The following is a 25276-nucleotide window of genomic DNA, read 5'->3' on the forward strand; positions in this document are numbered from 1 at the left end:
CCCCCATGTGCTCTTCACGTCTACTTTCAATCAACAGCCCAGGAACGCCTCATTCCTCGGTTGCTATCGTGACATCGAAACCCAGAACTCTGGGTTGTTCAGGGTTTAAACAATCCAGAATTAACCCAACAACAAACCCTGGGTTCCTGAATTGTTGGTTACAGCTGTTTGAAAGCGGAAGCAATGAGCATGCAGGAGACAGCACACTCATTTAAACAACTCAGGAATTGGCCTCGGCATGTCAACAAGGTCAAAGTTTAGCAAATACTGTAGCTTAGATCCAACATATATTAAGTAGAGTTCTACTCAGAGAATGGGGCTTTCCCACTTAACCCGTCCCCCTGTTTAGTCCCCTGTACCTCCTAAAAGCATCTTCTGAGGGTCAGGGGACCTTTTAGAATGACACCGGGGGAAGGGGAAGGGGCAGGGATGCTACAGCAGGAAAGAGAGTCTGCATAAACTTCCCCTCTTGTGATAGCAGAAGTGCCTTCTACTCTTGCTGTTGTTCCATTGAATCCAAGCCACTTTAACCAAAAAGACTAAATGTTTCTATCTGAAGGTGAATGCCATCTAAGGACAACGTTTTGAAGCATTCTGAAAGAAACTTTAATGATAATGCCTCTTTTTAATACAAGGATGCGGATATGGTATTATCCAGTGATGTGGTATGAACTATGAATTTTAACCTGACAAATTTGTCATATTTAGAAAACATGGTTTCTTGAAATCATTTGAAGGTTATTTAACATGTGAATGATGCAATAATTTACTTACAGCCATATCAAATACACAGCGAGCATCAGAAATAGCATGTTTGTATACTTGAGGTTCTTTGCAAGATTTTGACATGTGAAATCTAAGAAAAGAGAGAGAGACTAATTTGTATTGCTATCAAGATCATTACTATAGCTAAATAAGAGGCCTGCAGAAAATGTTAAGGGATTTCCTTTTAGAAACTGTATGAGGCAACATTGTATCACTGTTACAAACAAATGTCACTAATGCATGTAGTGTAAAAAAATGCAACAAGTACCTATTTGTTATTTTTTAAATCTCAGTTCTGTATCTATAACTAAAACTATGCTAGTTACAAATGTAATAAATAAGAGTATTTGGTAAACATGTAAATATTTGAATCATAATTAAACCAGACAGTCTTTTCAAACTATATCTTGACCCTGGGATTTCATCTAAGAGGTAACTGACTCTGGAGTCCAAACAGTGTTTTATCTTCCCAGGAGCAAGAAGGCGCCCCATTCAAAGGCAGTTCCTCACCAATTCATCCATGTATTTCTCCTTACTATGAGAGAATCAGAGGCTCTTTAGCCTGGGGCCTGTTCCTAATCCTTCCCCAGAGACGAAGTAATGCCTGCACAACCCTATTTGTTTAGCTATACCCTATTTTTACTGTGGTCATGACCATCTTACTTCCTTAAAAGCAGTTTTAGCTCTTAGAATTCAACTTTGGAAATCCCAGTTCTTTCATTATAGCCCTCTGTACTTAATGAAGCCAAGCTGATGACCTAGACCAGAAGAATTAATTCAGACAAGTGACTGTTACCCAGCAAACCAAAGGAAGTTGACTGTGATCCTAAGCAAACCTATATAGAAGTAACTCCCACTGAAAGCAATGAGATTTCTTGCTACAAATATGCTTAGGATGAGCAACTTGCTTAAAGACCTGACAGGTAAAAAGAAATGGCTATACTCAAAAAAATTTCCCTGCCTTTAATTTATGCATTTTTTAGAAGTTTGCAAGGACATATCCTATTAAGCCTCAAGTGTTAGAAAGCATCAACTAAAATGGTCCACTTTATCATGCAGAAAATGCAAATTACTCTTTAAGTGGAAAACACTCAAAAGTATCTTATGCCACACAAGGAGTAAACATTTAAAAACAATTTTCCAGAGGGTAACCAATTTCACTGAAGAATTCAGTCTCCTTTAATTTCTGGTAGTTATTTCTGCTTTGCTGGGACATTCAACGGAACAGAAGCAAGGCAGTGTTAAATAGCATTATACTAATACATGTATGAGGCTTGACTAAAATGTAATTTTGAAGTTTTATGGCTAGTTTTATGGACATTCCATAGGTCTTAAACATTTCAACATTTGTGAGAATACTTCTTTTTTATATCATATTCAAAAGAGCAGTATGACAGAGAGAAGGTGAGGGAGAAACGACAAGCCTACTCACTTAACACCAACTATTTGGACATTCAGCTCCTTAGCACATTCCATGAGATGCCGACAATTCTTCAGGGTGGTGCCAAACTTCATGTTCATCTCTTCATCTCCATTAATGTCTTCTGTGGCAATATGAAGTAAGAGCCTAAGAGAAGGGGAAGATGATTGGGGCACAGTTGGTTTACAGCAGCATCAGCACATGTGAAGCCTGAAGACTGTCAGAAGTATGTTGATTATGTTGCCATTACTCCAGTTCTGTCGATGGACGAGTCAAGTGAACCTAATAAAAACAATCCTGTACAGAGAGAAAACTAGCAATTAGGGCCTAAAACATGGAGTCAAAAAAGATAAGGGGTTTGGAAATGCAGCAGCTAAAGACTCTGTTGTAGCAGAAAGTCTGTGGAGTGCTGTAATAAAAATACATTACCTTAGATGTAGTGATGGTCATCTTAAATTCCCCTGAAGACACTCAACTTTTTTGATATTTAAATAAATAAATATCTCTCAAAATGCTTGCGTAACATTCTTAGAATAAGTTTACCATAGTTTAATTTGGGGACTGAATGCACTCACAGCTTTGCAAGTCCTCATACTGAATGTATGACAGTGCTAGTCATTTGCCAATTTGTACAGCTGACAGGAATGATTTCATAACCAATTTTCCCATTGTCAGTCTTGGAGCGTCCAAAAGAAGCGGACCTTATCACCTTTACCCAAGATGCTACCTGCATTTCCAGCTGTGTATTCTAATTCTCAAAAAGGTTAGCAGCAGTTATGCAGATGTGCCCTTAAACATATGTAGCCACAACACTGTCTCTTTTTTTCTTTAATACTCCAGATACTTGATCCAAAAGCTTTGGATCGTAGCATACATCAATGTGGGGAACGACAGGAAATAGCTGACATTATGTGAATATGTGAAAGAATGGCAATCATTGCCTCATTACAAGGACACATAATTACAGCAATGTTTACACAGAGACTGAAAATGGGAAAGGAGGTGCTCAACTGCATCATTCATTTCCTGGATTAACTCTTCTCTCTAGAGCCAGAAAGTCTGCCAGCAACTGAAGCAAACCAGGAGCTGACATGCAGCCTTCATTCCCACTATTTCAAAGGGGCACGTACTTACCACTAACTGGCTTATCTGCTTTAGATAATCCACTGCCATACCTTTGTTCCTCCTTTCAAGCTGATGCTACCCCAGTAATCTAGAAGAAACCTTGATGTGCACTGCTGGTGCAGCAACTCAGTTCTTGTATGTAGCATATAGCAGCCTATTCTGTACTTGGTTTTTTTTTCTCCCCAGAAAATATTCTGGACCAGTTTAAGGGATCCTGAGGCAATTCTCACAGATGGTCATCTGAACAAGCATGCGATACATCCATCATGATGCCAGAGTCCCAAGCAGAGAATGGAGTTCTCGTTCTCTCTCTCTCTCTCTCTTTCTCTCTCTCTCTCTCTCTCTATATATATATATATATTCATGTGTTAATATTGCTTGTCTACATAACCTTTGCAGGAGTAGCTTCTGAGATAAGGACATTTTAAGGTATCTTGATAAAACAATGTCAGTAAAAGTTAGTAGAATTGTCAAAAGCAAAAGATTAAAACTACAATGCCAAACACACTTAACTAACATTGGGGTCTAAGAAAGCATGCACTCTCAAGTTTTAAAATGTAAAGAGTTGCACATTAGAACGCCCAAGGAAGATTAATGTGCAAGAAAGTATTTCAGGAACGTCTCCCTCCCAACTTAAATCCCACAATGGTAAGCAAAATGAACATATATATTTATGCTTACTTTGCATTTGGATGAGTTCTAGCAATTTTCTTTAATTCTAGTTCATTATCGCATGTCAAAATGTTTACTCCAATTTTTGCTGCATATTTTATCTGAGAAGCTTGCTTGCAAGGATTTGTGAATATAATGTTTTCAGGAGAAATCCCCAAGTCTTGAACCAATGCCATTTCAGCCTGAAAGAGGGGGGGAAATTAAACAAGGTTAAAAAGACAAAGAAAGGTTCTCAAGTAGATCCAGAGATTGGTTTTTTTAAAATAAACAAATACCTGTTCTAAAAGTTGTTTAGACTAAAAGCTAAAAACATAGCACAGATATTTTTAAAAAATCAAAAGCACTATTTCCAGCAAGCCCCATTTCAAAAGCTCCAGAACATTTCTTCTTTGTTTGCAATCTCCAAAAACCAAAAGCCAGCACAATTTTTTATTTTTTAAGAAGGTGAACAGGGTGGGAGTTCACAATGCTTCTGAAAGATGTTCATGTTTGGGCTTGCCACTGTAAAGACGATCCTACATGCTCTTGATGTTCAAACATGGCATGCAAGTTGTATTAGTAGAAAACTATTTTTAGCTGGTCTAAAACATCACAAAGGGGCAGGGATCTTTTAGGTTCGATGGATCCATCATTTAAATCAGAGCTTCAAAAGTCAGATATAAAACCCTGAATGATGTGCAGAAGCTCACCTACCATAGTTCAGTGATATATTACAAGCTTTGCACATAGGATTTTCTATCCCTGCTGTCTAGTTAAAGGACCAGGTAGTAGGTTATGTGACAATCTCTTTGCCTGATACGATTGAGAACTGCTGCCAGACAAAGTAAACAATATTGGGATAAATGGATAAAGTTCCACCTGGTATAAAGCAACTTTCAGGTTCCAAATTAATATACTGTGATCAGGGTAACACATACAGACATACACACACACTTTTACATAGCAATGCTATGATGAAGAGTATTTATTCCATACTTTTTTTTCCCCTTAAGACATTTGTATTTTATCCTTCTGACAAACATATCCAAGGTGGATTAAAACTCTGCCTGGCACCAAAAAGGCAATAAAGCTGGGAAGACCAGCATGTTCCCAGCCATTGGCTAGCTAGAGAATGAGTAGCTGGAAGCTTGCTTCCTGCTTTCATAAAGGGCACTCTACCCACAACTACCCTGGGACTGCAGAAGTGAGGGGAAGGTCAATTTGGCCTTGGCTACCAGCCAGGGGAACAAAGGTCATTCATAGGAAGCTGCCTTATACTGAGTCAGACCTCTTAGTCAATCTAGCCCAGTATTGTGGACACTGACTGGCAGGGTTTCAGGCTGCATTCTTTCCTAACTTATATGGATTGAACCTGGGACCTTCTATATGCAAAGCATGTGCTCTATCACACTGAGCTAGGCCCCCTCCCCATTCAGTTAGTTTTGAATTGTTTTAATCTGTTGTCAGCGTCTGTAGGGGTCATTTGATTGAAAGGCAGAAAGCTGGCACCCTGCAAGTGCCATGGGGCAGGGTTCCCCCACCCCCATAAATAGGACATCACCATCCAGAAGAGACCTTCACACCAGTTTTAAGCCACTGGAGCAGGATTTCTGAGACTGTTCTTAAGAAATGGACAAGTTCATAAAGGAGAGGCAATCAACTGGGTTCAAGCAACTGGACAACCAAAACACAAGATTGAGTGTGGGTTGTTGTGCTTTGTGAACCCAGCTGTGATAACAAACATAAACGTCCCACAATTCACAGCCCCAAAACAAACCATGAGTTCTTTTTATGGGTTGTTCATGGTTAACAAACCACTGGCTTCACACAACACAACAACCCACAGTTCAATGACAACCCACACTTGACCTTGAGTGTGGGTTGTTCGTGTTGTGTAAATTCAGCCACTGGGCCGGAGTTGTGTTGTGTGAACTCAGACATTGAGCCAGTTCAGCTTGTCGTGTCATACAAACCTAGTGTAAACAAGCCTCACATAAGTCAAGGTCTATTATTTAGCCATTGCATGACCCATAGCCCCTGGGTTTGCACAATACAACAAGCTGTGGCTGGGTGTTGAACATACAAATCCTGCCCAGCACGGCCACAGCCCACTCTGGCTTAAATAAGCTCTGGTTGGGTGGGTTCTTTTGATCAGGCAAACTGAGTCAGCATCTATTAGAAAAGTACAGAAGATGTGCAGAAAGACAAAATACTTACTTTACTTGAACATGCAAACCCAGTTCCAAGAGCTGCCAGTAACTCAAGTACACCCGGCGTGGAGTTACATTTTGTGTTGTAAAAGGGCTTTATTGGTGCCATCACATTCTGCCAGTGAATGTGTTGCTTGAGCAGCTTTCCCAGATCACCAACCAAAAAAGTATTTTTTCCAGTCTAAAAAGAAAAAAAGTAAAGAGTAAAAACATTTACTTTTAAAAGTTAACAGTTAAGAGTAAAAACCTACAAAGATATGAGAAACAGTCAAGAATATTAAACGGGACAATTTCCATTTTGTTACATTACTGACCCTGGCAATGGGCTCCATTTTCCCAAACCATAGCCCATTTATTCTGAGAGTATAATTATGGCTGACACATTTATAAACATTAAAGTGAATAGTGCAAATACAGTGTTAAAACAGCTTACAAGAGTATGTTCATAAATGCAGTTGTCAATGACATCTCCAACATGTACTCCTTCATCCAGTAAGCCAATGGAGTAGTTTGCATCCTCAAGAAGTCCTTTCATCTCAGCCGTATTCCGCAAAGCCGACAGTCATAAACCAAGAAACACAAGGGACGGGCCACAAAGCCTTAGAGCTGGGTCCTTAAATTATGCAACAAACTGTTGAACAGAAAAGATAATAAAAACATCAGTGCAGCAGAGACTTTTCCTAAAAGCTTTTATTGTTCCCCACCCACCCTTCACTCCAACTCCAGATCAGGATATTACCAATAGGGCTAGTTTAGTTTTGCAAGCAAACTCTAAAACCTAGCTACATGGTCTGGCAAAACCACATGGTAGAATTTTTCTGGAACTGTGTCATTTTGAAATATGAAATAAGCCCTGCATATAGCAAACTAACACAGAGGGTGGAGAATATTCTAGCCTAGCAATCCCATAATGTGCCAGTTTTCCACATCTTTTTATAAAATACTGTCCCAGAAGGACTCTATTTTTCTTAACATGTAACTCATTCCTTAAAATCCAGATATAGAAACTTTATTAGTGGGACATGGGAAGCTTAACTTGGATTTATTTTAACTACAATATTATTTAAATAAATAACCTAGTTTAAAATGAAATCTGAATTTAATGCAAACGTTTAAGGCTGGTTCAAATATAAATATTCCCATAATCATAAGACCATGGTTTAGGACGCCGGGACACTCCTCCCTCGCTAACTTTAGAATGGTGATCCAGGTTTGTTTAAGCCAGAATTCCTTATGTCTAAAAAGGTTAGCTCTGCTTTAATGTTGACTTACTAACCTCCCACATAAGGTGCCTCTGCCTGATTTCTGATAACCCCCTCAGCCCTTCATACTGCAGTTCCAGCTGGGTCTTCTGACCTGGAGGAAAGGCATTTTGTGGAGCTTGTGGCTCCCAAGGGAGCAAACAAAACACCCTCCACACACTCCTTTCTGCTGGCATTTCTCTGGATTCAACTCAATGGCTGGGTTCGGACAACACAATAATCAACGGGGGGGGGGGGGAAGGAGGCAACTGTTGGTTGAGTTGAATATTGCATTGTGGGGGGGAGACACACAATGCACAATATGTTATTTATTTATTTTTGAATAAAGCAATGCAGAAAAACAACAGGCTGCTCTGTTGCTTATCAAATAATCGATTAAAATGTCGTGGGGAGGACTCTCCCCCTCCGTCGAGAGCACTATTCCATTGGCCATAGAGTTCTCTGGCAGGAGCAGCTGAAAACACCCTGGAAGAGGGAGGAGCACCAGCAGCAAAGGACACTGGGACTTTCAGCCACGTGACGGGGGAGGGGCAACATGTCGTGTGACGAGTACCAGGAGAATAATGCACAATGAGTGTGCTATTCCCCCCCGTTGCTTAATATGTCATCCGAACTCAGCCAATATATTTAGCTATCAAGGTACCCAAGACAGTTCTTTTATATTACTTAAGTTTGTAACTAAGAATTGAAAGAGAGTAAAAAACATGTTTATACAAATAAATTCAGTTTAATTTAAAGCTCCAACATCCACTGAATGGGCAAAAAAAAATTCCCCAGTTCACAACCACCACTTTCCCAATCTGCCAGCTGCAGATTAGAACATGTACTAGCCGCCTCCAATTCTCTCTCTTGGTTAAACCTTGTGTTCAGACCTCTGCTTCATGCTTTCCAAAAGAGTGAGGTGAAGCATGTGCACACCCAAGGCAGGTCCTAAAAAAAAAAAAAAAACCCACTTCTTCCTGATCCAAAGAGCTGCGTTCTTTTACAACTATCAGCTGAAGGAGGACACAGGAGGCAGAAAAGGGTTTAATGGGAATTTAAACATACACCCTGACAAGCCAATTTTAATTAATACTTTCATCCACGTAAACTCATTATATTTAATTGACTTTTTCCTCAGTAAATCATTTTATAGTAGAACTTCAGGGCACCTATTAGTCAGCTAACAACACCCACAGAGCCTGGGCATGTCAAGGTGCTTTGAGCTTAGGCACACCCAAGATGCAAGTATATTTGCTGGTGAGCTTTTGTATGAGGTTACTTAAGGTTTAATTTACTAGCAATAACTAACCTAAAATATTTGTACACAGTACTTGGAGAACAGACCTTACTGCAAAGATAAAAGCTAGAACACCTCAACACTTCACAACAAATATTAAGTGAAACAATTTGGGGCACCAGCATGGAAAAACCTTTAGATTGCCTTTAGAATGAGCATGAATCCATAAGGCAGATGCTTACTGGTGATACAGTTAATTGAGACAAATGAGAGAATCTACTCAACTTATTCTAAATCTAGAAAAATGGAGGAAAAGGAGAGATGGTAATCTCATTTCGTTGAATAAATTATTTTGCCTTATTTACAAGATTAAAGTTTAAGGTTTCTGAATCCATTATAAACTCTTTTCATTGTTACCTTAAGAAAATGTGTGGCAAGGAAGATTACCAGATCAAAATGTTGTAAGTATTAACACTATAGTTCTACAGTGACTGAAATAAGCAACATCGTCTATAATGGCAAGGCAAGATTATGATGGCTTTTATGTACATGGGTGGAATCTACAAACCTTCCAGTGCCAACACAGCCCTCCCCAATGCTGAGAAAGGCAGCGGAATCCGGGAAAACCCAAACTCTCATATGGCCCAGTAGCTGTGCAACCTCTGCCAAGGCTCTTGGGATTGGTGAAAACAGCTGAAATAGCTCCCAAGTATCAACTGTTTCAGCCCAACCTGTTGCAGCAACCTCCTTGCATATGGCACAGCCACAGGGCTATGCGCTGTTCCAAATATGCCAGGGAGTTGCAAGAACTCAACTACCTGCACTGATAAGGATCATGTGAGTGCATTTCAGGATGGTTTGCAGAATCACACCCTATGTTATTTATTTCTTTGAAACACTTCCATCATCTGTATGCAAAGTGGCAAAACAACAACAGACAGAGGCCTGATTCAGACATTAACACACTCCCTCCTCTCTCCTGCATGTAGATTCCCACCATCCCTTCCTGGTTTGAGCAAAGGCATAGTTTGCTGTGTTGTCTGAATCAGGTAAGTACAGTCTGACTTCCAAACCGCAACTGGAAACCAATTTCAAACAACAGTTTTCAGTTGTGATTTGAAAGCCAAACTTTCCCTAATTGGGCAACACAGAAAACTTTACTTTGTTCAAATCAGGAAGAGATTATTGCAATGAGCATGGGGGGAGGAGGAGGAGGAAAACGGAAATATGCGAGCTTGAAACCTGTTCACAACAGCAAAACCATACATCTAAGCTAGGTCATAGCCTTCTAGTTAAACTACGACTTACTTCCAAACTACCACAAAAACCAAAATTCAGCATACTTATATGTAAGCTTTACTTAAATTATCACTGACATATTTTTAAATTCAAATTACATCCTTTAATTTCTGTCTTGCTTATATTCTTTTCGGCTATACAATAGCATTGTTGCTTGAGGCTGCTTTTGTTATATTTGTACACAAATGCAGCTGAGAATTTCATATGTGATATATTACCTTTCCACAACATTATTACTTAATATGACATGCCCCAACTAGTCAGTTTTTATTTCACAAGTGTTTAATCCAAATTGTTTAATATGAATAAAAAAATGATACCCAAAATATATTATTAGCAGTCGCTGGTAAGAGGCCAAGTCTGCTAAACCTGATTTCCTACTGTGGTGACTCACATGAAATACAGTAGAATGTCTACCTTCCATTCCTCTCACTATATAATTTCAAGTGTGTTTAACTGGCACATTACTGGATTCTCTACTGTACAAAAGTTATCTGCAGTTGTTAAATAAGCTACACCTATTTGTAAAAGCAAGTGGCATTTAACATAGACATGCCTTGAAGGCTTATGTTCTACAGCTGAAGTGCTCAATGATTACAGCAGTGGTTATTTATATATAACATATCAATAAGATTCAGTGACTTCTAAACAGCCATTATCTCCCAATTAGCCCACTGATACAAATTACAAGTCAATATAGGGGATGGGAAGTATGTCTTTCAATTAAGGAAAAGCCTCTTAGGTCTTGAGAGAGTTCATAGCTGAGTTCGGACAACATGCTAATCAACGGGGGGAGGGGGTAATTTATTTTATTTATTTATTTATAACATTTATATCCCGCCCTATATCAATAAGATCTCAGGGCAGCGTACAGATAAAAGCATACAAGTATAAAAACAATAAATATACACAGCTAAAAACTAATTAAACCATAAATCAAGTTAAAACAATATATAATTTAAAAGCAGTAAAACTATTAAAACAGTTAAAACAATGTGCCTAGTGAATTCAACCATTAAAAGCTTTAATAGGAACAAAATGGAAAACAACCATTGATTAGGGTGTCGTCCGAACTCAGCTGATATGTGAGCCAATACCACCAGAGTTGTTGAGATAAATGTCAATGCAATTTCATGAATTATGGTCAGGCTTTCACACATTTCCCTACTTATGTGAGATTATCAAAAGAAAAACAAATTCTAGCAGTTAGAGCGAGCGAAATGTTAAACAAAAGCTCTTAAATATGATTATTTTTTGTTTAGATAATTGGCTTTCTCCATAAGACAACAGTAACAAAAAAGAAGAAAAAACTTACATGGACAAGTTAGGAGATGGAACCCTACTATCATCAGCTAGGTTCCCAAGGTGGCTCAGCGTTGAAGTCGAACTGTTCTCGATAAAGCACTTCTCCTAAACCCTCTGGATAGTTGTATACCTGGTCAGAGAGTTTGCCCTGTTGAAAAAAAAATATCCATTAAATTTTCCTCAGTAACGATACAAATCCAAGCCCACAAAAAAAATCAAAATATATTCACCCTAGTACATCAACTCTGCTTAGTAAAAAGACTGAAAGCGGAGGCTGTACAGTCCACAAGAGTCACCCGAGATCCAATTTTCTGAAAAACTCTATTAATCCAGACTTCTTACTCAGCTTTCAGCCTGTCTCAAATGTCAGCACACACCTTGATGCCCGATGTTTCTTTCTGGGAACCCACCCCACAACATGTGCATGTTCGTCTTTCTCCAGCAGCAGCCCCTCATGCAACAGCGTTTCAAAATCCATGCTGTGCAGAAGTTACTGTGGGATTGAGGAGAAGAGCAAGACATCTACGCACGCACATATGTACATAAAGTGTCTCAAGGCTCTCTGGATCACAAAGAAGTTTGCATTTAAGGGTCAAGTTGGGAAACAATGCGCATCGGTTGTCTGTATCCACTTCTAAAAGGAGAGCTGCATAGCTGAATTTCCCTCTCACGCATTCTAAGACTTGAAATGTAGTAAAAGGAAGTGCCCCATGATTGCAGATTTGAAAATTTCATAACTAGTCTACATTTATACAAAGCTAATTTAAAATACTTTCAAGCAAAAGACATGTACGTAGAACTGAGATTCTCCTTGTTCAACCTCTTTTAATTCTGAGGGTGCCTGTGCAACTCTTTGTTGGAAATGCCTTATTAGAATCTTGAGACAAATAGTGTGTGGGGGGGGGGGGGGACTCGGGAAGAGGCCAATTCAAGTTTACCAAGATCTTTTATATTGTATTTTGTATTTGTATTTTTAACTTGTTGGTTGTTTTATGATGATTTTAATTTTTGTGAACCGCCCAGAGAGCTTCGGCTATTGGGCGGTATAAAAATGTAATAAATAAAATAAATAAATAAATAAATTACAAAAAACTATAGACAGAGCATTCTGGTTGTAGGAGATATCAAAGACACCTGGGTAAAAGCAGTTAATTGTGCAAGCTTTCGAGATTCCCAGAACTCTTCTTCAGGCAAGATGTTAAAAATGCAGGGGGGTGGGGAAGTGACTAAATGTTTAAGTCACATTGCCTGTAAATCCAGGCTACTTAGTCTCAGGTGTTATGCAGGGAGGAGACTGCAGGTCATATGATGACTACTGCTGCCCTCCTTATACTCTGAAGAAGAAGGGGCGAGGGAAATGTTGCATCTTCCATTTGGGGGACTAGAACCTCCTACTCAAATCTCCCTTTTTTAGGTGGTGAGATCTTTAGCTTGGCCCAATGAGAGAATCTGTAATGGCAGAAAAACTGTCCTAACTCAGGCACCACTACCAATCCTTCCCAGCAATGTGCAGCCACAGGGGGGGTTCTAGGTGAGTTCTAGTCACGTGAGGGGATGCCAGAGCTCAATTTGACCTGACCAGCACTCTGGTAAGGTAACTGTTTAACATTCTTAATTTTATCTTGTTGTAAGTTGTCTTTTGTCTTTTTTGTTGTTTAAAAGTTTTTAATATAATAAAATGATGAAGACTGACACCTTAGCATGCTTCCTGGAGTCTGGCAAGAACCAGTAAGTTTAGAGTCCCAGTCTATCATTCTAACCACTACACTACACTGCCTTTCACATCAACGCATTGAATAGGTGGGGAAATTTCATCTAGGGCAAAATTGTGAGGCAGGGACATGAGCTATCAGACCCTGCCAACACCAAAACCCCTCATGCAAGTTTGTGCAGAGGAAGAAAGGAAGACCAAGATCAGGGCCTTCATCTTTGCTTGAGAGGAGCTTACATGCAATATATTAAGTCAACCACCAGCTCTATAAGGAAGGTATGTGGGCACAACCTGAGTTCGGACGACACACTAATCAACTGGGGTGGGTGGGAATAGGAACAGAATGGGAAATTGATTAGTGTGTCATCTCAACTTAGCCAAGGTATCTCAGAGAGGTGAATAGCTAGCAGCTGGGAGAAACGAGAATACAGGCCCTCACCCACAAAAGGAGTCCCTCTACACAGTTGAGACATAAAAGGTAGGGAGAAGATGCAAGCCTACAAAGACTAAGCAATTTAAGCTGCTTTGCCAAGACCCATTTCTCAGGCTGTTAGCCAAAGACATAATTCTAGATAGCTTTGGAAGTAGATAAGGCACATAACAGAACTATGGAGGAAATTAAGATTATTTCCATTTCACAAGATAGAGACTCCCAAGTTTTTTTCCCAGAGGGTTCTTTTAAGGTCATAAAGGAAGATCGGCAGAAGCCACTGCCAAACAGGATAAAAAAAACAACAGGTAAATAGTTGTATGCCCTACTGAAGGACACATTGTACTGTAAGTCTTCCAGGTCCCCAGTTAATGCCCAGTGGCAATGCTTACCATGACAACAGTATTGTCCAAGGATGGCAACAAATTTGAGACAATCTGCATCACCATTTCACCCTATAAACAGCCAGGAGTCATCATCCTTTGTTCTCCTGTGTTGTGAGCCAAGGAGTAATAGAGGGAAAACTGTATATATGAACGTTCTTCTATTCTACAGTGGTAGGACAGTCTGGTCTACCAGTGTTCTTTATGGGAACCTGCTCAGTCTGAGCCCTTGTAGACATCCATTATGCTATTTTTTATTCTCAGTTACTGCACTGTATATGAGCCTCGTGTGGCGCAGAGTGGTAAGTGGCAGTTACCGCAGCTGACACTCTCCCCATGGCCTGAGTTCGATCCCAGCAGAAGCTGGTTCTCAGGAAGCCAGCTCAGATCGACTCAGCCTTCCATGCTTTCGAGGTCAGTAAAATGAGTACCCAGCTAGCTGGGGGAAAGGTAACTGCGCCTGGGGAAGGCAATGGCAAACCACCCCGCTACAAAGTCTGCCGAGAAAACGTCAGTGAAAACAGACGTCCCTCTAGGCGTCAGCAATGACTCAAGTGTTTGCACGAGAGATTCCTTTCCTTTTTCCTACTGCACTGTGCCTCACTGCATCTAGTTCTAGAAAGGGCAGAGTTCCTCTCCCACTTCTGATATCATTTCTGCAGGATTCATCTACTAAAGGAGGAATCTATGGACTGTCCTAACTGTCGAAGTTAGTCCAATTTTCCATTTCCCCACCCTACTAAAAAAAACCAGGCGTTTATGAGAGCAGGAGGATCGGATTGCTTTCATATCTGGATGCCAAGCCCATCAAAAGACTTTACTGAACTCTGGAGATTAAACCTCCAAAAAGGATTTCAGCAGATGTCTCCAAGGAGCCTGACAAGGATTAAAAGAGTCAAAAGGAGCCGATATTGTATTTGTTTGATGTATCCTATGCCCTTTGGCACAGAGTTAGCCACTCCTACTCCAAATGAATCCTATCATAGGTGTTCTTCATAGGATTGGGCCACACCTACTGTTCCCTTGCACTCTCTTTGCCTTTTGAATGCACTGTGTAACTACTCACCCACCTCCTATCACTGTAACAATTTCCAGAGATGTAGCTATGTTAGTTTTTTTCAGGGAACACCCCTCTCACACACACACATCTTGTAACATCTAACAAGGACTTGTAAATTTACGATTGAATCCAGTTATGGTGTTCTGCTGACAGAAGTAGTGAAGTCAGTAAAACCCGGACTGGGCTGATTCACCCTCACCCATGCAGCCCCCCATGCACCTTCAAAATCTGCCCCAGAGGGTTGGAAAACCATCTAGAGCATTTTCCAAATAACAAATAAGCAATGTAATGTCCAGGTGCAAGAAGTAATAATATCACACCACTCTATTCTACTTTGGTCAGATATCACCTGGAGTACTATGTCTAGTTCTGAGTACTTGTAGTGTAAGAAGGTATGACAAATGAATGCATCTAGACGTGGGCAATAAAGATTGTAAGGTCCCTGGAGACCAAGGCCTTAGCTCTGTTGTTTATTCGTTCAGTCATTTCCGACTCTTCGTGACTTCATGGACCAGCCCACGCCAGAGCTTTCTATCGGCTGTCGCCACCCCTAGCTCCCCCAAGGTCAAGTCTGTCACCTCCAGAATATCATCCATCCATCTTGCCCTTGGGCGGCCCCTCTTCCTTTTGCCTTCCACTTTCCCTAGCATCAGCCTCTTCTCCAGGGTATCCTGTCTTCTCATTATGTGGCCAAAGTATTTCAGTTTTGCCTTTAATACCATTCCCTCAAGTGAGCAGTCTGGCTTTATTTCCTGGAGTATGGACTGGTTTGATCTTCTTGCAGTCCAAGGCACTCTCAGAATTTTCCTCCAACACCACAGTTCAAAAGCCTTAGCTAGACAGGGCGAAATCCCAGGGTGATCCCCAGGATCGTCCCTGTGCATCCACATGACACACAGGGGATCCTGGGATCAGGGAGGGATGATCCCTCCCTTGCCCCAGGATCTCACCCTTGCCTTTGAGCTTGCTTTTTCTGCGGTCTCATGATGATCCCAAGACTGTGGAACGTGTGGGCGGGCATCACGGGTTGTCCCGGTTCCTCATGAGGAGCCGGGACCCTCAGGAGCTCTGTGCCCATCTGGGGTGGGGTGAGGTGGGGGGAAGGGGAAAATTAAGTTTAAATTCTTAAAAAACCTACTTTTCTGAGCACGAGCGTTTGTGCACTCTTCTTCTTTAAGAAAAAATTAAAACATGGCAGCCGCGACATCCTTGCCCTCCGAGGCTGTCGCGCGCTGCATGTAAACAGAGGGGGAGGTCTCGTGATAAAAATATCACGAGATCTTCACCCCTCCGTTGCGCTAGACCAGTAGGTCTAGCTGAGGCCCAACTCTTATGAGGAAAGGCTTAAGAAGCTGGGTATGTTTAGCCTGGAGATGAGGCAATATGATAGCCATCTTCAAATATCTGAAAGGACATCACCTAGATGGAGAAAATGTATTTTCTGTTGCTCCAAAGACTATACATTATGGACCACTTCCTGAAGGTACAAGGTGTTTGACAGCTGAACAGACTGCTTCAGAAGGCAGGGATTCCTTTGTTAGATGATTTAAAGCAGAGCATGGATGGCCTATCAGGTGTTCTGTGGCAGCAGAAGAAGATGACCTTCAAACTCCCCATTCTATGAAATAATGCAACCAATTAAGTGGAGTCAAGTCCACAAAAGCTAATAGGAAAACTTAAATCATTAAGACGCCATAACTTTTTTTGGCTCATCTGTTCCCTACTGAAACTTTTTAGCCACTTTACAAAGGCATACAATGTCACAATACATTTATCGTATTTGTGCTCTACCCTCACTCCTAAGAACTCCAGGTAGTGTTCGTGAGATTATCCCTGATAGGAAGTTAGGTTTAGGAATGAAACTAGCACAAGGTCACCCAGTAAGGTTCACTACTAAGCAGGGATTTCAACGTGTCTTCCCACTCCTGTATTAAACACTCTACTGCTTTTACTCTTCCTGGCCGGGGATGTTGGAGTTGACATCCAACAGACCTGGAGGGCACCAGGTTGGGCAAGGCTGTACTAAGGCATTATATTCTTATTTTTACATACATTTAGCAGCTGCAAAAACTAACTGCAATGTTCTGCTAGGCCATGGACTGGTTGCAAAAAGTTTGGCAGGCATTTTGTAATACAAAAGCCAATTATCAAAATTATATCATAAAGAAAAGGGAGTGAAAAAAGATGCCTAAGAATTTAGTGTAGTGTAAGGTTTTGGGAAGTTACACAAAAGAATGTGGCACAAAAACAAGAGCAGAATCCAATGGGGTGCTTATGCCTCCACCAATTTTCCTGCACCTTGCCAATTCCGTTGCATGAATGGGATGCATCACTTGCACAACAGCGATTTAGGACTTCCCAGAGGAAGCCCTGAAATGAGCAGAAACACTAGTTTCTTGACTGGAGCAGGTCAGCAGAGCTCCCTTATGAGACCTATGCTGACCTACCCCATTCCAGAAACAAGTGTTTTCACTAAAACTTTCCACTGCCAAGTCTCCCTTCCACAAGTGGCAGGTCCCACTTACAAACAGGAATTGGTGGGATGTAAGGGAACTAGCAGAGCTGTAAGTGTCCTGTTGGGAATCTGCCCCCCAAATATTAACTTTTTCATATAAAGGGAGGCAACTGTGCAACTCAGAGGATTGTATGAAGGAGTATATTCTTTGTATATAGCTATAGACAGAGATACATGTAAATATAGGCACCAGTATTTGGAGAATGTGGGTTAAAGTGACAGAAGGCATTGCCCATATTTTAATTTAGGGGAAAGGTGGCATTATGTTTTTTGCCCAAGTGTAAGCAGTGTAGGAACATCAGTTGCAGAGATAGCAGACTTTAAAAAAATCATTTGAAAGAACTTAAGACAAAATTGCCTTGTACAAGTTAGAGTGTCAGTCCTTCTAGGCCAGTACTACTAGCTTCTCTGACTGTGAGTGGTTCTCCATTAACTTAGGTAGACGACACTGCTACCAGAGATCCTGCTCACTGGAGTTGCCAGGGATCTCGTGTATATAAAGCATGTGCTCTATCACTAAGCTATCTCTCAAAATGTCCTCTGCACCACCACCACCCAATCTTAGGAGAACTGGCAATTACAACAATTATTCTGTCATGTAACATGCCAGTGTGGTGTAGTGGTTAGAGTGTTGGGCTGGGAGTCGGGAGATCCGGGTTCTAGTCCCCACTCGGACATGGAAACCCTCTGGGTGACTTTGGACCAGTCACAGACTCTCAGCCCAGCCTACCTCACAGGGTTGTTGTGAGGATAAAATGGAGAGGAGGATTATGTGTGCCGCCTTGGGTTCCTTGGAGGAAAAGGCAGGATATAAATGCAATAATAAATAAAAAATAAATAAAATGTCCACTTGATTTGTAGGAACTGTATCAAGAAGACAGTATGCTTCAATGCCTCTTTATTAATTAAAACAAATTTTACTAACTTTATTTTATTTTTTTACATTTTTAGTTCACCAAATAACTGAAGTTTCCTAAATGGCAGCGCAGATAAATTAAAAAATAAAATGCAAAATGACGAAAGAACGCCACAAAATAAAACCAACAACAAAAGGTAAAATCAACACAAGACACAATAAAATACAAATAAAAACCAACAGCAAAATTAAAAAAAATACAAAGCTCTAAAAGCACTCAAACATTTCTTAAAATGCCTGGGAGAATAAAAATGTTTTCACCTGGTGCAGAAAAGATCACAATAGAGATGCTAGACTTGCCTCTCGTGGGGGGGGGGCATTGCAGAGAGCATGAATAATTGCAGGAAGTCTATCTCTGTCCTGGTAGCATCATAGTTTATGTATCAGCCTAAGCTGATAAAAGGTGCTCTGAGCCACTGAGGCCACCTCTAAGTGACAAAGAGAAATTTAAGAGCACCCCAAACTATAAACCTCATCATTTAAGGAAGTGCAATTCTCTCCAACACAAGGTAAACACCACTCAGACAGACAGACACGAACCATGTACAAACAGTCTGCATCTTGTTTGGACTGAGCCTCATTTTATTGGCCCTCATTCAGTCCACTACACTGCCAAAGCACTGGTTCAGATCATCAGCCTTACCTGCATTAGAAAAGAAGAGGTAAAGCTGGGTGTCATCCACATATTGGTGACGCCACAGCCCACAGCCCCGGATAGGTTTTCCCAGCAGTCTCATGTAGATGTTGAAAAGCCTGGAGGATAAAATAAAGCCCTGAAGAATCCCATAGCACAATTGCCATGGGGCAGAGCAATAATCCCCCTGCCACCACCTGCCGCCTTTCATGGAGGATAATGGCTACTCTGTCATGATGGCTATATATCACCTTCAGCAACAGAGGCAATATGCCTTTTAATACCAGTAGCTGGGGAACACAAGCGGGAGAATGCTTTGGACATGTCCTGCTTGTGGGCTTCCCATAGGCATCCGGTGGGGCAAGTTGGGAACAGAATGCTGGACTAGCTAAGCCTTTGGTTTGATATCTTCTGTTCTTATGGTATGATTTATACTGTGGTTTTATGCTTCCACTTTTTATATTCTATTCTGTACCTCATGGTTTTAATTTTTGTGAACCTTCCCAAAGAGCTTTGGCTATTAGGCAGTACAGAAATGAAAAGAAAGAAAGATCAGCCATAGGCACAGAACCACTGCAATTCAGTGCTCCCACAACCTAACTCAGACAGCCCATCCAGAAGGATGAAATACCATGGCCAACAGTATTGAGAGTTTCAACAGAAGCAACACATTCCCATCCCTGTTTCTCTCCCAGCACAAGTCTTCCGCAGGGCAATTAAGGAAGTTTCTTTTCCAAAATTGACCTGAAGATAGAAACTGATTTTTTGACCCATTTCAATCAAGAGTGGCTGGAGTTGATCAGTGGTCACTCACTTGACCATCTTACAGGAATGCTTTATTATATTCATCAAAATAGACATATGCACTATCATATGGTGCTAACCAAGCTGGTTATTAAGTGAGCATGCCATTTTCTAAAATAAATGCTTCCAGTGGAAAACTGACCTTTTACAGCATTTAAACGCTATTCTGTGTACAAGTACACAATGTAGCAATATTGTAAACTAATCCATTTCTAAGGCCATCAAGAGGAAGGGGAGTTTCCCTGGAACTAGGGAGCTATGGGGAGGTATAGAGAAGATGATGATGATGATGATAATAATAATAATAATACGTACTTGTGAGTAGCCCCATTGAACTCAATAGAATTTAGACTTCTGAGTAAATATGCATAAGATCTGTCTGAACCAAAAGTGATCTAAATTACAGCATCCACTATAAATCTATATCTTTTGATAATGTGTTAACCTTTATTTCAGAAGCAGCATTTTTATGCCAACAGAAAAAGTGTAACTGAAATCACGTAGTTCTCTATAAAAGTGCTAGTCTTTTAAGGTAGTCTTCAAAAGAGCATACATCAGTTGAGCATACACCAGTTAAACAAATGTGTCCTACGTGTGATTCAATAACTACCTACCAGCTTTTCAGGTATAGTTGCCATTCAACCTGGGTTTATCAAGAAGTCCACAGTTTAAAATTATAACATCCTCTTGTGTGCCTATAGTGTCCAGTAGTTCAAATTCAGCACAATGCCTCAATCCTTTAGATAAAAGTTTATTAAACTAAAATTCATGGAGGAGGAAAGTAATTCAAAATCTATTCTGTCAGGAAAGACCCTTATATATTGACAGTAGGGTTACTTGCTTACTATTCCAATTCATTCCCCAGAAGAGTAATATTCATGAAGTGTCAGAAAGAATCACATGGATAATAAATATTCCATCCCTTTATCACCACAGGACTATGCAAAAGATCAATGTTAAAGTTTTGCAGAATCTTTTTGTTTTCCTAAAGGTCATTCTTCCTTGAAACTCCAAAACCTATTGTTGTTAACAGTAGGGTGATTTTATTCACCATTTTCTATACAATTAAACTGCTTTCATAAGCACAATTGTGTCTGTCGACCTTAATTTCCAGCTATGTTTAATGCAGTAATTTAATGTTCAATGCACTACCCTTCTTAGCCAAAGATAAGCTCTTAGGATTTTCAAGTCATAAAGCTAAACATTGCCCTTGGACAGAAGACCAAAAATGAGGCAGAGTACCCAGTTGTTCACGGACCTTCCCACATGGCTGAACTGGCTTATACTAGCAGAATGTCAAAGAAAAGAAAATCCATTGTGTGCAACAGCCACTAACAAACCCTCCTGCTTATCTAACGCACAATTGTAGGTCTCCCATGGCTGCCGGAGGCTGTTAGGGTAAACTCAGTGGCTACAGGCTTCCCCAAGGCGGGAGAGACCAATAAGCCTGTTGTGGGCAGCAGAAGCTCTCCTACTATGCTGTAAGTGGGCAGACATGGGAGGGGACATTGGTGCTACTTTCACTCGGAAGAGGCGTCTGGGGTGGGGGTGATGCCATGTCGCAAGCCGCGGCAGCAACAGCAGCATTGTTCACACCGTGACAGGAAGCAAAGAACTAGACAGGACCAGTCCAGACTGGAACAGACCCTCCTCCCCTTCCACCACCATTATTCACTACGGAACTCTGTTGCGATGCCACCGCCCACAGTGCAGTGCTGGAGAAGAGCGCACATAGTTGGTAAATCACACACATATATAGGGGTGGAGGCACATCGGGAATGCAATGAACAAGTCAGTATTGCTCTATAGAATTGTAAAGCTGAAGTAGAAGCTCCAACTAGCTACAGCCTCAAATGACAGTGTTTCCTCTGGAAGGGTATGATAGTTAAGCCTATCAAGAATTGTGCTTCTTTGAATTACTTGTGCTAAGGATCTTCTGCATTTCAATTTAAAAAACAAACAAACGTTTCCTTCCTTTTATGCAAAGCCCAACTCCACGTCTTCACTAGTACTTCTGTGGCATTTGAGTAACTATGCGGTTTAGGGCAGACCCAACAGTACCATACATTGGAGGGGAGCAACTTATTCAAGTATGCATTCCTCTAGCACATCTAAATTCTGATTACCATGCACCCAAGGAAAGCACTAAAGGCATATTAATTCTGTTATTAATCTGTAACTGCCATGTTGTACTCAAAAGGGGCAGAATCAAGTAAAATAAAATGTGTTTTTCTACCAGAGGCTCAAATGATATTGAAATGTCAGAATAGGTCATTCTAAAGTGACATTACTTACTAATTATAACTACACAAATAAGGAAAGGTCTTGTGGTATCTTAAGGATGAACAGATTTGTTATGACATAAGCTTTATGGACTATAGTCCATTTCATCAGTGGACTGTAAACCATGAAAGTTTGTGCCATAATAAATTTGCTAAGACTTTAAGGTGCCATAAAACTAACTTTTGCTACATCATACCAACTTAAATAACAGTTATTCCATATTAACATGGTGTTCAAAGTATCTTTTATATGTGGTACTGAACAACTTTTACCTCTCCCCGTCTTTCCCCACAAATGGAAAGGAGGTGTTTGTCAAGTTGTATCCTCTCCAGGGGACTCAGAGCAGCATTCATGTGATTCTCATTTTATCCTCCCAGCACGCCCCCACACCTTTAAGGAAAGATCAGTTTGCCCAAAGGAAAGATCAATTTGCCCAAAGATGAGTATGAATATAAAGCTGCATTTCCTACATTCAAAGCCAATGCTCTGGACTCTACCCCACACCGACTGTCAGAAATTCAACTGCTTCTGAAAGTGTCACATCTCTAACCATTTTGAAATGGTTAGATTTGGGATTTTTTCTTATGGCCAACACAGCTTACCTTTGCTTTTTGTATCTCTAATCAAACCAACTTGTAAACAGTAGAGGCCCAGTATCAGGCAAAAGGCGGGATACAAATATAATAATAATAATAATAATAATAATAATAATAATAATAGAGTTGACACACTCAAAAGGATGTAAAACACTTCATGTATTTTCTAAAGGCCACAGTTGTGTCAGATAGGCACAAACTACCACAAGATCTCGCCACCATCCCAATGAAGTCAAGTAAAGTACTGTTTGAACCTAGTGCCCAAGCCCTTGCATTACAGTAGTAATAAAAGGAGAGAATCCAGTCTACTTGCTTATGATCACCACATGGATTCATTGCTTCTTTATGTACTTTAGGCTGCAATCCTACAAACTTATCTGGGAGTAAGTCACATTGAACTCAATGGTGCTTACTTCCGAATAGACATGCATAGGATTGCACTGTTAGTCATCCTATCACTCACACATAAGAATAGATCTTCTCAACTCTTCCACATGCATGGGGACAAAGTTGCATTGCTGACTGGCTGCACAGAACCAGTGTTGCATTTATTCCAGAGTAATTAAAACAGAACACAAATGTGTGTTCTTGTTTAACCTGAAGATAACACTATTAAGACATGTATGATCACCCTCTTTACATACTTGAAGGGGCATCAGAGAGACCCAAACTAATGGGTTCAATTTAAGCAAAAGGATTTAAACTAAACCTTTAAGAAGAACTTCCTGACATCTCTGAGAGTTTTAAAGCCAAGACTGAATGGCTACCTATTGGAATGCTGTAACATTGGTTTTCCTGCATTGGCAGGAAGTTGGATTAGAATACCTTTAAATTTCCTTCCAGCTTTATCATTCTATATGGTGCAAGTGTCCCACAGGCAATTAGGAATATGGAAAAGATTCTATATGGCGCAAGTGTCCCAGGCAGATTGCATTCATTAAATAACAGGGAGAGGAGGTCTTGCTTTACTGACTCCATTCCTTGGTATGCCAGGATTAAGTCTTAGCATCATGTTAGGGGACAACTCCATGAATTCCCATCCAGTCATGAAGAGAAAGTACTTGATCTTTGAAGAAAAGAAGGCTGTAGAGCTGTTGTCAAATTATGTAGCCAACTACCATATTACCAACCATGTCATTCATAATATCAAGAACGGTCTATCCACAAACAATGGATGCAAGACCCTCACATCCAAACCATGTCAGATGACACCTGGCCTTTTCCTCCACTTCCTTTGTGGACACCTTATATGGTCTGTCTTCGTATACTTTGGTCACCTTGACATAAGCAACCAGTTTCACGTGAGATATCCCTTCATGGTTACAAAATCATCAACCATTCCTTGCTTCATACTCCACCAGTATGAAGAGGGCAATAAAGGTAGCCTTCACTGTTCACAAAGCACAGGGAGCCCTGCGTTAGCACCAGACAACAACATAATCTAGGCTAGCTGGCCACAACTTCACACACACACACACACCAGCCTCTAAAAACGCAAGTGGGGGGAGGGGGGAAGAGCTCTGCCATGTCACCAGTTCTCCTTGCATCCCTTCATGGTTACAAAACGAGGCCTGACTGCCCCGAGCCAAATCTCCCCAAACTCCAGGGAGGCTTCCCTTATTGAGGAAGACTCGCCTGACAAAACACCGCTCCCTCCCGCGTGTGGAGAGTGACAAGTGGAAAGGTGGACTAGCACCTTTCACGCTGCTAGCCAGACAAGACCTCCTTCCCCAGAAGCCTCTGGCCTTCATGTCTTAGCAACAACAACCCCCGCCCGCCCGCCCCACAGGCTCAACGACAACGCGTTAAACGGCTGTTGCTCCTCACAGCTTATCACTGCGAGGTGACCCAGTTCTGAGGCAGCCACACAGGCGGCAGCAGCAGCAGCAGCCTCCCACTCCCCTCCACAGGAATCCGCCATGTTAGAGGAGCCGCCGCCGTCAAGCCCCTCTGCCGCGTTCTCATCTAGGCACTATGCCTCCATTCCTATACTCTCTCTGCGCACTCCACATCCACCCTCCAAAAAGCCCAACCTACGAAAAGGACAGAGGCGCCAGACCCACAGACGGCAGCCCCTTCCTCGCACACGCGAGCGGCCGCCATGTTAGAACAGAAGCTATTACACCGCCCCCCCCCCCCTCTGCCGCCGCCGCCGCCGCCGCCTTCTCCCTCCCAGACACACACGACTGACCTGTTCGGGTTGAAGCCGAGGGCTTCTTCACCGCTCAAGTGTGCGGGGGAAGGGAGAAGCGAAGGCACAATGCCGCAGCAATAGGATCCGGGAGACCCAGGAGTAAAGCACACACGCTCCCCATCCTGATTCTGCGGCTGCCGTTGAGAAAGAGAGTATGGTCGAGTATGGTGTCCTGGAGCTTCCCCTCACGCTTCCTCAGCCCGCCACTGGTGCCAAGAGCTCGGTAGCTCTCGCTGCCCCTCGGGAGAGAGAGAGATCTATAAATGCCTCTCTCCGTCGTTAATGGGAGAATTACCTAGGCGATCCCCCCCACTCCGCAACACGCGCGCGCGCGCGTCTAGACTTTGCCAGTGAGGGAAAACCTCTTGACTCGTTTTCCAACGGTTTCAGACAACTCCTAACGCAGCCACCGAGCCATATGGCTCTTCCGTGCGCCTGCTTTTAGAAGAGCCATGGGTCACCCACACCATCTATGGCGCTCCCCAGGACCGAGG

General features: G+C 41.5%; 2 protein-coding genes across 3 annotated transcripts in view; both read right to left on the minus strand.

Moving 5' to 3' along the window:
* The window catches only part of UBR5 (ubiquitin protein ligase E3 component n-recognin 5), a 180969-nt gene that overhangs the window by 147229 nt on the left and 8464 nt on the right, over window positions 1–25276 (minus strand). The gene's annotated exons all lie outside the window — the stretch shown is intronic.
* Window positions 1–25276, minus strand: part of AZIN1 (antizyme inhibitor 1) — a 33290-nt gene that overhangs the window by 7430 nt on the left and 584 nt on the right. The window contains exons 1-7 of one of the 2 annotated variants that reach the window (XM_063131035.1): window positions 24780–24960; window positions 11267–11404; window positions 6605–6802; window positions 6179–6352; window positions 3992–4164; window positions 2198–2332; window positions 775–856 (exon numbers count right to left, since the gene is read on the minus strand). In XM_063131035.1, coding sequence (XP_062987105.1) covers window positions 775–856; window positions 2198–2332; window positions 3992–4164; window positions 6179–6352; window positions 6605–6706 — 666 coding nt within the window. In that variant the 5' untranslated portion in view covers window positions 6707–6802; window positions 11267–11404; window positions 24780–24960. Of the gene's footprint in view, window positions 1–774; window positions 857–2197; window positions 2333–3991; window positions 4165–6178; window positions 6353–6604; window positions 6803–11266; window positions 11405–24779; window positions 24961–25276 lie in introns of those variants that run through there. The other variant, XM_063131034.1, reaches the window with a different exon arrangement.

Source organism: Elgaria multicarinata, chromosome 7, assembly GCF_023053635.1.
Source record: "Elgaria multicarinata webbii isolate HBS135686 ecotype San Diego chromosome 7, rElgMul1.1.pri, whole genome shotgun sequence".
Classification (NCBI taxonomy): Eukaryota; Metazoa; Chordata; class Lepidosauria; order Squamata; family Anguidae; genus Elgaria; species Elgaria multicarinata.